The sequence below is a fragment of the Ceratotherium simum genome, chromosome 24 (assembly GCF_057802395.1).
Source record: "Ceratotherium simum simum isolate JZ-2026a chromosome 24, ASM5780239v1, whole genome shotgun sequence".
Classification (NCBI taxonomy): domain Eukaryota; kingdom Metazoa; phylum Chordata; class Mammalia; order Perissodactyla; family Rhinocerotidae; genus Ceratotherium; species Ceratotherium simum.
Genome location: NC_141923.1, coordinates 14,790,572 through 14,805,689, shown reverse-complemented (window position 1 = coordinate 14,805,689; position 15,118 = coordinate 14,790,572). Strand labels below are relative to the sequence as shown.

At 45.6% G+C, this 15,118-nt stretch overlaps 1 protein-coding gene across 5 annotated transcripts in view; it reads right to left on the bottom strand.

The window, feature by feature from the left end:
• Positions 1 to 15,118, bottom strand: part of TTC7B (tetratricopeptide repeat domain 7B) — a 248,951-nt gene that overhangs the window by 60,425 nt on the left and 173,408 nt on the right. For all 5 annotated transcript variants that reach the window (XM_087448059.1, XM_087448057.1, XM_087448056.1 and 2 more), the window contains exons 16-17: positions 9,740 to 9,856; positions 2,764 to 2,861 (exon numbers count right to left, since the gene is read on the bottom strand). In XM_087448059.1, coding sequence (XP_087304185.1) covers positions 2,764 to 2,861; positions 9,740 to 9,856 — 215 coding nt within the window. The remainder of the gene's footprint in view (positions 1 to 2,763; positions 2,862 to 9,739; positions 9,857 to 15,118) is intronic.

Here is a 15,118-nt window from a genome sequence, read left to right as displayed (position 1 = left end):
GTAGCTTTCCTAAATGAGCAGTGCTGCAGTGGATATTCAAAATTAGCCAGTCTCCTTCAGCACCACATGAACTGAAAATGCGGCAAAGGAAAGGAACACGGCTGAGATCATGCCGGACAGAGAAGCCCAGAACGTGTAATCTGTGTGTCATGGAATACTATGCTGCTCTAAAGAAGAATGAGGACATTCTCTATGATGGATATGGCAGGATCTTCAGGATATGCTGTGAAGTGGAAAAGGCCAGGTACTGAACAGTGTATATATATATAGTACGCTATTTTTTCTGTAAGGGGACATAGGAAATAATATCTATGCTTATTTGCATGAAAAAACACTGGAAGGGTAAACAGAAAGCTAATAACAATGGTTATCTTTAGGGAAAGACAAGATGGAAGCGCAGGGGTGGAAGCAAAATTTCTCTATGGTGCGTTCTGAACTAGAGTTGAAACAAAATCTGTAGGCAGTTCACAAGACAGGCCATCCACAGGGGTGTACGAATAAGAATGTGCTGGCCCTCCCGGAACTTCCCCCTGAGCTGAACTATATAAAATTGGGCTTTATCAACCAAAATGGAGGCATCTTTTCCATTTTTAGATGAGCCTTCCTAATTTTTAAGTCTCTTTGATTTAAATGATCATTTCAGAAAGTTTTATCCTTACTTACAACCAGTCTGCAACTGATAGGGCCTCCTAACATGGCCTTCCATTGTTCTGATTCCCTGGCCTCCTGGTTAAGTAATCGGTGGTGTGCAAACCAACAGTGTGGGGCTCTGGGGGCAGGGCTAGCAGAAGAAGTCTTGGAGGGATTCCTATGGGTATCTCAGCAACATCAATAAAATGGGCACTGGGCAGTGCCCTGGAGGCTGTGGTTTTCTCCTGTTGTTCAAGGACTCCTGCACCAGCCATCTAGACTCTGACCACCTGGGCTCCCGGTGTGAGAGAGAGAGCGGATGCATCACCACCATTAAGGAGAAAGGGGCAGCGACCCCCTGACTGTGCCACACAGACATACTTCACCTGACACTATGGCATCTGAGACTCTGAGGGCTCTAGGGAAAATGTCCCAAGGGGCAAAGGGGAGAACGAGAACAAGGGCCTCACTTCTTTTCTGTCACTATCTGTTGTCATGTGATGTGGCAGGAAAGTCTTGGGACCTCAGGGGAAATTAAGGTCCAAGCCAGCTGGAAGGAAAGAGGTTCTGAATTTGGTATGACTGTCCTCAGAGGATCCTTGGGAGGGGCGAAGGGGGAAGACAGCCCTGGGCAGCCGCAGTATCTGTTTTGAATCTGCCAAACTTGCTGCTGGTGCGGTAGTGAGCGTCCTCTCCTCTTCTCTGCCCTGTGTCCGAGCCTCACCTTGCAGTGGCTAGTCCTGACAGCCTGACTTGCCCTTTCCAGCAACAAAGAGGGTTAGACAGTGTCTCCAGGAGGACTGGACCCACGAGCAGAAATCTGCTGTGCCGGTCCAAGTCAGAGTCTCTGCCTAGTTTGCAGTCTAAGCCCACCAAGGACTACTGATCAACCCAGGGGTCAGGCCACTGCAGGGGGTGAGTTTCTCTGTGGCTTAGGCAGTCTGCATTTTGAGCAGTGGCTGCAGCCATGTCAAACTGTACTAATTTGCAATTCGTACTACTTCCAGTGCCCAACACTCTTTTGACCTAGGAACCCCAGGGTTCTGGGATCAGACTTCTCAAGCCGACTTTAAAATTTGGTAAAAGGGAGCCTAGCATAGGAATGCAGTCTTCAGGCAGCTGTGAGGACTGGCTTGCGTGAGTACCACACCTGGCTCCCAGAGACTCTATCCCTTCCATCCCACCAGGGCAGAGATTTTCCAGGGGGTGGCTGTGCATGCCCAAGGGTTCCTCTCTGGCTTTCTTTGGAAGGGCTCGGCCAGGAGCTGGGACCTGGCACAAGAGCTGGAGAAGGGCATGGAGGTTCCTTTCATGAAGCCAGCCCATGAAAGACCAGGCACACCCAGCTACCAATTAAGCCTTTCACAGGCCCCTGCGGGGTAGAGGGAGAGCAACAGAACCAGGTTCCAAATGATGCTCTGGAACTACCTTTGAGGCTCAAAGTGGAGTGAATTTCTTTATATTTTGTGAGTCTGTGGAGTCCTCCAAATTGCCACTGAATAGCCAGTATTACTATTAGAATTGCTTGTTTGGAGTTTTGGAAATTGCAGAGGTATATTTACTCCTCTGTACTTAGGCAAATATGGTCATGGAAATGACAACGAGGAGTGAATATTTGCTCAGAGGCCAAGTGCTACAGGCCTCCCTCTGGGGAGAGTAGGATCAGAAGCTCGGAACCCACCTGCCTCTCTACAGGGTCTTTTTGCTGGGTATGTGTGTGTTCATATGTTCAGTTAGAACAGATGAAAATCCAAACTTGGATTTTAGAAATCCAAACCTTGATTTCAGCAAGGTCTCAAATCTAGAGAGAGAGGGAGAAACAGAAAAGCAGAGGGGAAGCTCGATGGGGATGGGAACAATCTAATTTTAGTCTCAAATTTCAGGCTCCAAGAGCAAGGGGAAAAATAAAAAGATTTCAAAGAGTTGTATTGGGCAAGTAATATTACTTCCTCCACCGTGAACACACACTTGAAAAAGACACTGGAGAATATGCGCCTCATTTGAGAGGTTAACCTATTTGTGTGAGGAATTTTTCCAACCCAGTCCCTGGCAGTCTTCATCCCACACCACTCAGGGCCAGGCCCCCATATTCTCGTTGACACCATTTCATCCCCTCTGGCTTTTTATTCTCACCTGTCTCGGGATCGCTGAAGTCTGGCAAAGTAATTGTATTAAGCTGTCGTCTGTCAGCAATGGTTCTATCTAAGAGGCTGCTCCCACGTCCAGAATCACTGCAAAACACAGCTATAATGTCAGTCATTTGAAAGGTGGGCAGGGGGAAGGAAACAGAATCAACTCAAACCGACTCCTGAAATGCAGTAATACCTTCTGTGCGTTTTTGATGTTCTTCAGCACCTTTCCACTTATTACAAGCATCCTGCTTCCTGGCTCGGCCTGGGCTGGGATTCCTTTCAGTATTAAATATCACAAACATGGCATAAACGACACCCATATAGACTCTTGCTAATTTTAGCCTCTTTTGTGTCATTATAAGATACAAAAATGAAAACTTCAAGCCAGGTTCTCCATCCACCTTATAGGGAGAACCTGATTGGCATTCTATGCTGTGAAGTCTTAGAACCCATCAAGCCCATAAAGACACCATCCTGGAACCGTCTTTATGAACGAGCGCCCTCATCAGTGCTTCTAAGCCCTCGCAGCACAGGAAAATCACCTGGGGCATTTCTGAAAAACACAATGCCTAGGTCCAGCTCCAAACTAAATAAATCAGAATTTCTGGGGCGGTCAACATTTTTCAAAGCTCCCCAGATGGTTCAAATGTGTAGCCGGATTCGAGAATCCCCAGCCCCTGCTTTTCAAAGGGCGATCACAGCCACGGCCCCGTTCGCATCCCGGTTTAATAGATGAGGAAGAGGAGGTGTCAGGTCACGCAATGAGCCGGTTGCTGGCAGACCGGGAAGCTACGGCCCCTGTCCAGTGCTCCAAAGCTGGAGAAGGTCGGGCCTTGCAGACAACACAGCAGGGCTTTGGCGCCAGCCTCCAGGCCAGCATTCCTACCAGCTTCCTGCCCTGATCCCCCTTCTCCAGCTTGTTCCTATAAAACAAGCTTGGCACCACTCGTTTGGCAAGTCACATGGAGGCCACATCAGGCCTAATGGGAATGAAACACAGTTAAGGGACCTTAGCTCATACAGACTCCTGTTTTGTTTTGTTTTGTTTTTATTCTAAGAAGCTCGTAAGTGAAAACAATTACATTCTCCTTTTTTCCTCTCATGATATTCCATCAAAGAAGCTCCAAAAAGAAGCATATCTGTCTCTTGAGGTTTGAGTCTCTAATGCTTTTCTTGGAATCCATTTTTTTTTTTCAATCTGGGGGCTCTGAGAGTGATTTTTTTTTAAAAGAAGTTCAAATTATACAATAAAGGGACACAATTTCCTTCCTCTATGCAGCTGTTGCTAAAAGTGGTACAAACGAGATTTGGTATGAAACTTAATATGGCTTGCAGGCTGCAATTTCCACGTCCAGTGATGTAGTTAGAGAAATCCACAGGAAACAGAAGGGAACTTGCTTCAGTACAGACTGTTTGTCAGCCTATACTTATTACATCATTGGACACATGTTTTTTGGAAATTGTTCTATTAATTATTTCCACAACTGAGAAACAATACATGTCTCTGAGCAGAAGACAACATAAAAGAAGTACATGCAAATTTTCATTAATCACATTACTGAATGAATATTTCTGGCACTGGTCTGTTCATGTATGTATTTTTAACATAAACATTACAAAAATATTCCAAAGAGTTAATTATCTTAATATTGCAATGGCTCCCCACTTAGGAGTTTTTCAGAAGATATCTGAAAATACAGTGATATTTTTCATCACCTTGGGGAGTCCAGGACACACATTGAGGTGTTGGCATTTCGAAGGAAGGACCTGCCTGGGTTTTCGGTGGACCAAATCTGAGGAAGTGGATCAGAAACATTTGTTTCAGCCATACTCCTCCAGGCTTCCTATCTCACCAAGGTTCAGAGCATAGGGTTGGCTGCCATGTGTGATGCTGGTCCTGAAACTCAGCTGGGGGTCTGGATTCTTATCCTACATCTGTCCCTAAAGAGCAGGTCACTTTGGGGAAGGCCACTTTCCCTGTGCCTCCGTGACTTCCCTGTCAGATGAAGACAAGGACCGTCTTCCTACATAGAACTGTGTGAGGCTGAACCAAGGTCGTGTAGATGGAGCATTCAGAAGAGTTATAACTTCCAGGCACACATCAGGTGTCCTTATAAATACACATACCTACAAACATACATCTGGGGTTAATATGGCCAGCTAATTTCTGAAGACCACTTATTCCTAGTCTTCTGGGACAATGAGAGGTGTGGGCAAGCTGAGTTAAGGACCTCCTACTCCAAATATTAGAAACTCCAACTAAAACCAAAATCTCATCTTGTGGACCTCATCCACTGATACCGACACAGGATCTGTTCCCCCTCCCCCAGCAGAGAAACTATATTTGATTACAGTCCTTAGTTTGTCTCCCATAGCTCCTTTTGAAAACAGTATATAAGCAACAATTAACTATTCCAAATGGAGATGTTTTTGTTTCTACTCTGAATGTTGTGACTGATTGAGAATTTTGCTGGATGCTTCCAGCAATTTTTAATTCTTCATTTATATGGGGCAGAGTCTTAACCAATCAAGATGTGCCTTGGCTATGATCCATAGAATGTGGAAGAAGGGGCCAAGAGAGGCCTTGGCCAACCCTTGAGTCTCCTTAACTCTCCCACTCTGGCCAGTCTCTCTCATGCAAGCCTGAAAGTTGTCATCCCTCTCCCTCTAGGACACTGTCTGCCTGGGCACCTCCTGTGGACCACCCACACTCCCCTCACAGGCCAGGTACCTCACCTTTTCTCTGCCTGGCCCTTCATCTGCCAGAAGCACTTTCCAAGGAGGATGGCAGGAGGGAAGGAAAACCATTCCTGGTCAGGGGGGCCAGTAGAGGGTTTAGGGAGAGGAAACCGGAAGGAACCCCAAATCCAGGGTACCTAAACTTGGACATCCACATATGTAGATGTATATACATCCAGGTAATTTCTTTTCCCCATTAGGACTGACAATTCAGAGTAAATTGTAGTGATGGTTCAACCTTCTCTTGGAAATGCTATTTTCCACAGCCAAACAGAGGTGAAACACAAACAGAGGCAAGCAGTGGTGGCCTGGGAGTCAGAACCCTGGAGTTTTTGTCACATGCAGCTTTGCCTTTTCCCAGCTTCTGAAACAGCGCCTGGCACACAACAGATACTGGATGTAAAAGCAGGGCCTTGGATAGGAAACCAGAGCGGGGCAGGTGGGAGCGGGAACTCCTGTTTTTCTCCAGGCCTCTTACGACTGGATTACAAGAGTCAAGTTCCCAACGTTCCTGAACCTCAATTTCCTCATCCGTAAAATGAGTATAACATGACGTTTGCCCATTTTATGGAACTGTTTGAAGATGAAATGAGAGCACACTTTATAAAAAGAAAAGTTCCTCCAAAATGCTGGCGACTATTAGTATGAAATGGGGTCTCTAATTTCCAACTGAGGTTAGAGCAAAAAAAATCATCCTTTTTTTTAAAATTAACTTTAAATGCTATTCGTAAGTGATTGAAATAGGACTTAGGAAGAAAAAATTTTCTTCCAATCATACGGCTACATGATGGAGATAGTCCAAGTGGCAGTGACAAGAGGGGGGAAAGAAGTGGTTAACAACAAAAAATAAAAATAAAGGAAAAGTTGGTTGTCAACTCAGAGGTAGAGGGAGCTGATGTTACACAGACCTGGGTTTGAATCACAGCTTGATTACTTGTTTAATTGGGAAAACTTGGGCAAGTTATTTAGCCTCGTATAGCTTCAATTTTCTACAAAACGGAAAGAATGGTAGCTGTCTGGCAAGGCTAACGCAGGGGCTGAAGATATATAAATGGCCTAGCACACTGCTGACACAGAGCATGTACGACCATCCCTTGTCGACATGCTGTGATGTTCACTTCAGGGAGGCTGCTGAGACCTTCCGTGGGGCTCTGGTCAGAAGTCACACTGTCTGGAGTGGCCAAGTCAATATGCACAAGAACCGAGGGACCTTTATACTCTACTAAGAGACAGAAGACAAAACACGAGACAGATTTTTACCCTAAATGCAAGCAAAACTGCAGAGCTAGGGAGATAAACCCAGGCTTCTGCAATGACAAACACCTTGCCAAATGTACACTCAAGAGAGTGCCACCCACCATTTTGCTCACAGCAAGAGATGCATTCTCAGACTGCAGGTGGAACGCTCTTTGCAAGTTGTCTAAGGCTCAGTTCAGCAACCAGCTCATAGTGGGATTTTCCTTCAAGCAAAAATAAAGAGGAGGGGCCAAGCTGCAGAGAACATGAAGCTCGGGGCTCTTCTCCATTTGGCCCTGTTACTGCCCATGTCTCCCTCTGTGCCTCACCGCCTCGCTGCTCTGGAGGCCTGTGCCAGCCTCACGATGGAGTGGGGAGGGGGTGGGGGACAGTGGGAAACCCTGGCAGGTTGAGCAGAGGACCCTCCCACAACTGAGCACGTGCAGAACTAACGGCCCCTGAGCCAGGACGTCAGTGTGGACCTTCTCCAGGTAGAAACCGACCGCCTCCTGCCAAGATGCGTTCTGCTCAGGTTTTTTGTTTTTTGTTTTTAAGCAGGGATGATTCTCACACATTTGTTCATGCGAGTCTACCCTTTTCTAAAACCCTGTGTGACCTGACCGCAGACTCAAGGCTGTTGGACCCAGAGCTGCCCTTATCTGGAGAACTGCAGTGTGCTGTCCCTCGTCAAGACACAGCCCTCCTCTCTCTACGCTTCCTTCTGCCGCCAGGGTCACGTCTTACCCGACCACACTGGGCAGGATGTCTAAATTTGCACAATGGTAAGGGCTACAGGAGCAACATTTATTTATATCCCAGAGAAAATAAATATGGTTAAAAAAATAAACAGGAAGCTCCTTCATAAGGGCCTGCTCGATTACCACCCCCTCCCTCCGGGCTCGCAGAGGAGTGGCAGGAGCAGTCCTGTGGAACTGATGGGTCCTCCTCCACACCCCCACCTCATCCAGACTCTGCCTGGAGCCCGGGTTCCTCCCTGCTCTGGCCCTGAAAGATCCTTCAGGAAACGGAGGAAGTATGGACACAGCCCAGGCATTTGGTTAAGTATTTTTAAAAAGCCTTCCAATTCCGCTATTTTTTTCTCCTCGCATTCAATATTCTTGGTTGCTAAGTGGGAGGAAATGTGGGGAGGTGGGAGAGGTGTGGAGAACTGAGGGAGAGCTGGCAATGTGAAAGCCGATGGATTTATTTTCTCATTTCTGAAGGGGGTACAGGCAAAGGGATGGGCTCCAACACGGAAGCAGCCAGCCTGGGGAGTATCTCCTGTGAGCTGGGCTTGTGGCAAAGACTCCCCCCCAAATCCTGCTGCTTCTGATAGGCCAGGAGTGGGGGGCTTTTCTGGAACATAAATATGGGCATTTTCTATTTCTGCTGACAGCCTTAGAAAAGTAGAATTTTTTAAAAATTAAAATGATCTTTATTTATTTTCAGAACATACCCACAAAAGGGAAGAGGCCAGTGTCATGGTTATCTTTTCATCAAGAGGAAGGTGGGAGCACTAGGCACAGTAATGTGCCACAGGCTATGGTCATGAAGGGGACTCTCTCTAATTCTTTTGACTCCAGCTCTGCAAGGCCTTGCATGGAGGCCCGGTGGGCGCCGGACTGTACAGCGGGCTGGCTTTCCAGTCTGAGCTCCCTCCCTTCTAGCTGCACTGCCCACGCGGCCTATGGTCACGAGTCTGTCTAACATCAGTTCACAGGGACCCATCCCCTTAACAGAGCCTTGATTTTGAACATTTTTTTTTAACCGCAGAAACTTTTGTAAAACAAAATCTCACATGGGACCCCACCTGCACTCTGCTGCTTCCCTAACGCCCATCCCACCTTTCCTCTCCCCAGGCCATTAGCCACTTGCCTACCTCCTGGTGGGCTGGACTGGGCAAGCCACACCCTTAGTACACATTTACAATTTGAGTTACACATTTTTAGGCTCCTGACTTTTAAGAGCATAATGTGGGCTTATCCATACATCTTGCTATGAACTTGAAAAATATTCTGAGTATATGACATGTTGTTCAAATTCACTTGAATCACTAGGTCCCTTTTCATTAAATTACTTCTTTCATAGGGCAGGACACACTTAGCAATCTAAACATAGACCAGGAAAAATTGCCCAAGACTTGAAAATGGGCACAATAGGTTATCGGGTATCTTTCAGGGGCATGAGGGTGTTGACTAGTGGACCTTCCCCAGATTATCTGCCTCCTCAGTGTGGCACCTTCGACTAGGCCATTTTACAGCTCTGCAGGGCAGAGTTAACCTGTAGAAAACTGATAGGAAGGCAAATGAATTTTGTCTGGTCGAGATACAGTCAATTTCCACCCTGTAGAAAAGACGACCCCACACAATATATTTCACTGTCCTATAAGATATTGTTTTTGCAAATTCATTTCAGCATATCTATTTTTCAAATTCTTCTTTGAACAGGTCTTAACATGTTACTGGTTCCCTCATTAGTTAATGAGGTAAATAAAATCTTTGATACGTGTTTATTTTATATTTGTTTGAGTCATGATTTTACCTTTTTGAAAATTATACTTTATCATGCCAACAGGGATTTCCACTCTCCTTAGTAGAAGGCGGCCTGTTGTCTATGCAGGTCTTTTAAATCTCACTGTAAGGCCCCCTGCTGGAATATATAATTGACTAGTCTATCCATAAATCACTAGGAAGACGATAAGACTTGTCAAAGGAGTTCAGTAAACGGCTGGTTGAGAGAAATCAGATAGAGACCAACTGTGAATTGAGCCTTGTTGGTCACTGTGGCAGCAAAAGCAAAAGAAACCCACAGAAAAGAGTTGGAGGCTTCGTCAGCCATGGGGAGAAAATCCCCTTAGAAATGGAGTGTGTGAGGCTCCGCCGCCATTATCTGCTGCTCGAGGGGACCTGGAGTTGATGCCTGCTAAATGCCGACCAGAGATGGCACTGATAGGCAGGGGCCCATGCAAAAATCACACAAAACAGGCGCTGCTGGCCTCTTACCTGGGATTGGTCAGGTTGTAGCAGGATTTCCATATTTGCAGCATGTGCTTACAGGTGAGGAGCGCCTCGTCAGGGCCCCGGCAGAGCGACTCCAGCTTCACCTTGGAGAACAGTAGTCTATGGCAGGGGGACAGGGAGAAAACAACACAGCTCAAGACAGAGTCCCCACCAAAACAAAACCAAGTGGCCTGGCTTAGAACCGGAAGCTGCTGGACTCATTCTAGAATGGGGTGTCCAAAGGCTGACCCAAGGGAAGCAGTGGCATCAGGGCCCAGGATTCCAGAACTCCCAGCTCAATATGTGGCTTTGCATAAGTCACCACTAAGGCAAATGCAGGCACAACATGACCATTTGTGGTCAGGTTAAAAGCATCAGAGTGACTAATTTTATTCAGAACACAGAGATTTTGCTTTTAGAACAAAACCAACTTGCAAAACTTTAAAAATTTGTGAAAAGCGAATCTTGATTTATTTACAAAATTATACGAGATGTGACTCAGGTGATATAAGTATCTACAAAAAACCTTCCACAAGGATCCTCATCATGTGAAAGTGAATAAATCTCGTACGCTTTGAAAAGCCTGAACTGAAGGCACATAACGAATCTGGCTAAGGTCCGCTCCTCTTTGATCTTCCCCAGCCCTGCTGTTCAAGGGCTTCACCAGCTCACTCCATAATCACCAACTATCTCTTCTCTATTTTTGTCACCAACAATGGCTTCACCCCCCATCCAGACCTTCTGAATATAAGCTTAGATCCTTGTCTCTTGGCATCTCAGAGTTATCCCACTCCCAAATTCTACTTGAGTCTCCCTGTAGACGTCAGCTCTCTTGGTCCCTGGGCTCATCACTACTATCCTTATGAAAGCCCCAGCATGAGCCCAGATACCTTCCCAATGGTCTTTCTGTCCCTGACTTGCCCGGCTCCAAGAAATTATAAAGATCTCCAAAAATCATTTTCATTCCCAGCTCAAGAAACTACCATGATTCAATACTGTCTGTAATAATAAGTCAAAATTCTTTATTAAGTCCCTTAACACTCCGCCCACTGGCTACTCGTATTTCACCATCCCATTCTGTGCCATTTACTCCTACCAATATCATTCATTGGCCAAAGACTATGTTTCTTTCATAACTCTATGAATATATATGCCATGTTCTCCATATTAATCTCCACTAATCCATGTCTCTTCTTAATTCTTCCTAAATTCAGCTAAAACCCCACCTCATCAGATAAGTCTTCCATTGATATCACTTTTACACCTTTATCTTCTCTATTCAGTATGTATCATACTGGCTGGTGTTTGTGTCAATAATAACAATAAAAAGAAACAAAAGAAAGGGGGGGGAGCTCCTGTTTATCCAAGGCCTCCTATGTGCCAGGCTCTGTGTTTGGCACTTTACAACAATTCCAATGTCATCTTCCAATGTCGTGTAATAACCCTTCTCAGTAGGTGAATAGTAGGTTCTTCAATAAAAGAACTCCAACCTCTCTCTCTCTGGCCTCACTTCCACAGAGCCTAGAATTATGCTCTGAAGTCAAAGGGCCTTAAATCAGCATTTGCTCACTGACTACTTTCTCTATAAACCACAGAAGATAAGGAAATATGTTTCTAGCTATGTAAGTTAGATGTATAGGAGAATTCCTCAACCACACATGCTGTAATGGCCTCATTCGAAGGCACTCTGGAGGAGGAAAGTCTCTTTTTCCTCTGGGGTAGATGTGATGAGGGTGGTCCTAACCTGTCACTGCTCAAGCTCAGGAACGGGTTAGCACCAACCACCCCCTCTAAATGGAACAAAGGATGCCTAAGGGGGTGCTGGTGGCTCCCAGAGGGCTCAGGTCTGCAGCCTCCTCAAGCCTGGGTTTGCAGAAGCCCAGGATAATGGGGCAACGGGCCAGGTAACAAGAGGATGCAGCCCCTGATCCATAAGCAGGGGGGCATAAAGAGTGAGACCAGACATGAAAACAGGGGTCAGCTTCTGCTAAAAGACATCTCAAGAAGCTGAAATTCCCTGAGGCCTTTCCAGGATCACCTACAAGGAATCGCAGCCACTCAGGGTGTCTTGAGACATTTTTAAGGAGCTAGAAGCGAACTCCTGCTGATGTCTTCACGAGTCCAGAAGGCAGTAGGACTGCTTTTCCACTAGAATCTCCCCCCAAACTTGGGTCAACTGGGAGATGTGTTACAAAGGAAGGAGAAGCTGCCAAATGGTCACCTGTCAGCACTTGGTGGAGACCTATTCGGAGGCCAGAGACCTTCCTGGATGAGGGCTGGTTCTGAGCCATTTTGGCCAAGAGAGACCCCACCTACGACCACGGTGATACCCTCTGGAAGGTACACTGAGTTCCTCTGGCTTAGCCAAGCTTAGAGCTGGCTTGCCCCAGGGAGAGCCGTGAGATGCTGGGGAAGGTTTCCCTGCATGGCAGGCAGCAGCAGGGCCCTAAGAGCAATTATCCACGATTCCTTTAACTGTACCCAAAGTACAAAACGCCAGAGCTCCTCTCTAAGCCTCAGCTTGGGGGAGCAGTTCTGTGCAAGGCTTCTTGGCTGGAAAAAGAACTTCTAATTAACATGAAATAACAGCTTTCAAACACTTGACTCAGGATATGGAGTTGAAAAGGTGTGGGCTGATTTAAGAGAACCAGACAGGAAGAACAATAGTAGAATTGCTGAGCACAAATGATAGAAAAGGCACCTGCAAGTGAAGCAAGAGGAACAGCATGAAAGAGAAACTGGCAGAGAAAAGGAGCCAGAAACACAGGCAGGAGAGAGAGACCAGGGCCTCTCAGCCACCGCCAGGTGCTTGCAACACAGCGGGCAGGCAGCCCTGCCAAGCCCAATTCTGATACCCCCTCGAACACCCAGGTAGAAGCAGGAGAGAGGCATTGCCTCAAAGACACTGTGCTCCTTCTCACCATGCCCCACATCTCACTTGTCCATAAGGCAGAGAACAATACCGAAAACAGAACGAGTGATGACTTGTCATCATATTTGCCAAACCCCGCTTGCACTTTTCAAGACTGTTCGAAAATATCTGGCCGGGTGTATGTTACATTAGCACAGAAATGAAGGGTACACAAACATGATTAGCATTAATTTGCTGCAGTTGATGTCCAAAGATATTATAGATTCAATCTACTGGGGAAATCCTTAGGCAAAAAAACAAGTTATGAGAAAACCTGGGACAAACCAGCATTGACTGCATTTAAGTACGTGGAACTGTCAACCTGACAGAGAGGGCAGAAGAGACTGCCGGGCCACATTACCCAAGTCCACCCAAGAATTAAGGAAGATGTCTCTCTAAGCATAGTGAGAAGTCACATGCTGGGAAAACAGTCTATTCCTATCCCATACACCTGGCTCAAAGTTCATTAACCTAATTTAAAAAATTTTTGTTCAGACTCACTGAAAACTTACAGGAAATTACTGAAGAATAGAAGAAGAATCTTGCTAAAGTATCAATCTGACTACATTACTGATAGCCCAAATCTAGCTTCTCATACAATGCCTTTCATGACCTGCCCACATGCTTAGCTTCGGTATGCCCACTGCCCATCACATACATCCCCCATTCTAGCCATGATCCACGTCCTCCATATGTCACTTTCTTTCACGCCCTTGGGTCTTCGCACATGCTGTTTCTTCTGTCTGGAATGCCTTTTCCATCCATTTCTGCTTTGTAGGCATTTACTCGTCTTTCAAGGTTCAGGTCAAATAGCACCCCCTCACTAAAGCCAGCCTTTAATAGGAGCTAACTCTCATACAATTCCAGAAAATACAAGAGCTCTCAACTGTGGAATCATAAGCTACAAGCCAGGAAACTTCTGCTTTCAAACAAATGAAATAATAACAATAACAACAGCAGCTGCCATATACTTTAAATATTTAATCACTAATTCTTACAATGACCCTGCAAGTTAGGTTGAGAGGTAAGTAATTTGCCCAAGTTCACATTGCCAATCACTGGTAGAACAGAAATCTGAACCCAAATCCATCTGACTCCAAAGTACTAAACAGGAAACAGAGGAGAATGACTTAAAATCTTCTAACCACACTACTGACACTAATGAAGATATATAGAATTTTCTAATCCATTGCCAAATATTTAAAACCCTAAAATGTGCAAAGATCTGTGTTAGATATTGTGTGGAATAAAAAGTGGTATGAAATATAGTCCCTTGTTCTCAAAGACCTCAAAGACCAATCAGAAGACCTGACCATGAATATTCGACAGGACTTTCACGGGGGACAGTGGACGGCCCTGAAACTTGAGTAGAGTGGCAGGGAAACAGGAGTTTGGGTTCTGGGGTGTTGTTCCTGGGATACATCATACGTGGATCTTTAAAAAATGATCACATTTGCTGGTGCTTTTTGTGACTTGCCTCTTTCACCCAAAAGTCAGGCACATAGAAAATTCTAGTCATTTGAAGGATCCAGTCAATCAAGGTTTTACTTTTTATTAAAACTAATAGAAACAATATTTTACCCTATTTTTGAATTTTTTAAGAATCCCAAGATAACTCTTGAAATAATAACTATGTTTAGCTTAGTGTAGAGCTTAGAGAGAAGACATGACACCCCTGTGAAGCGCTGGAGCATGTGGCATTGTGACTTTTCATTGGGCACCTTAGGGAATGTATCAAAGTGGCATTTTATCAGGGCCAGGTTTAATGTCTAATGATTATCCCCAGGAAGACTTTCTTGACTCCCTGGAAATCACCCCAACCACTAGACATTTATCTCTCATACCTCACTCTAGCTTAGGTATATCCTGGGCCCCAGCCTCATGAGTACCAGACTCCAGACACCATGCCTTGAGCTCATCGCAGACACTCACATCTCCCTGCCTTTGCTCTGCTTGCCTGGAAGTCCTCTCCTCAGCATCCCTCCCACCCCCAACTGTGAAAATCTCACTGTCTGACATCTTCCATGACCCCATCCTCAGGCAGAAACTATCTTTTTCCTCAACTCACATGTATAAAATATTTTTTGTAATCTGTTTATTCATCCCATATTTGTATAGTTGACTACCTATACATCAATGTGCCTGACAATGAATTTGAATTTGCTCATCCTTTGGTCAATCATTTTAAAAGTACCTATTATGCCCCTGAGGCTACAAAGGGAATAAGACATGGTATCTTCTCCCACAAAGCTCACAGTCTAGTGTTATATACACATATGGACAAAATTCTTTGGCAGCACAAAAGGAAGATGAGAGATTCTGCCTGGGGGTCACAGAAGACAACAGAGAAGAAGTAGGACTTTCACAGTTGGGGTGGGAGGGGAAAAGGGGGGGGCCTTCCAGGCAGGCAGAAGGAACACCTGGAGCATAGGCAGGGAGGTGTGAACATCCACAATGAGCTCAAGAAGTGG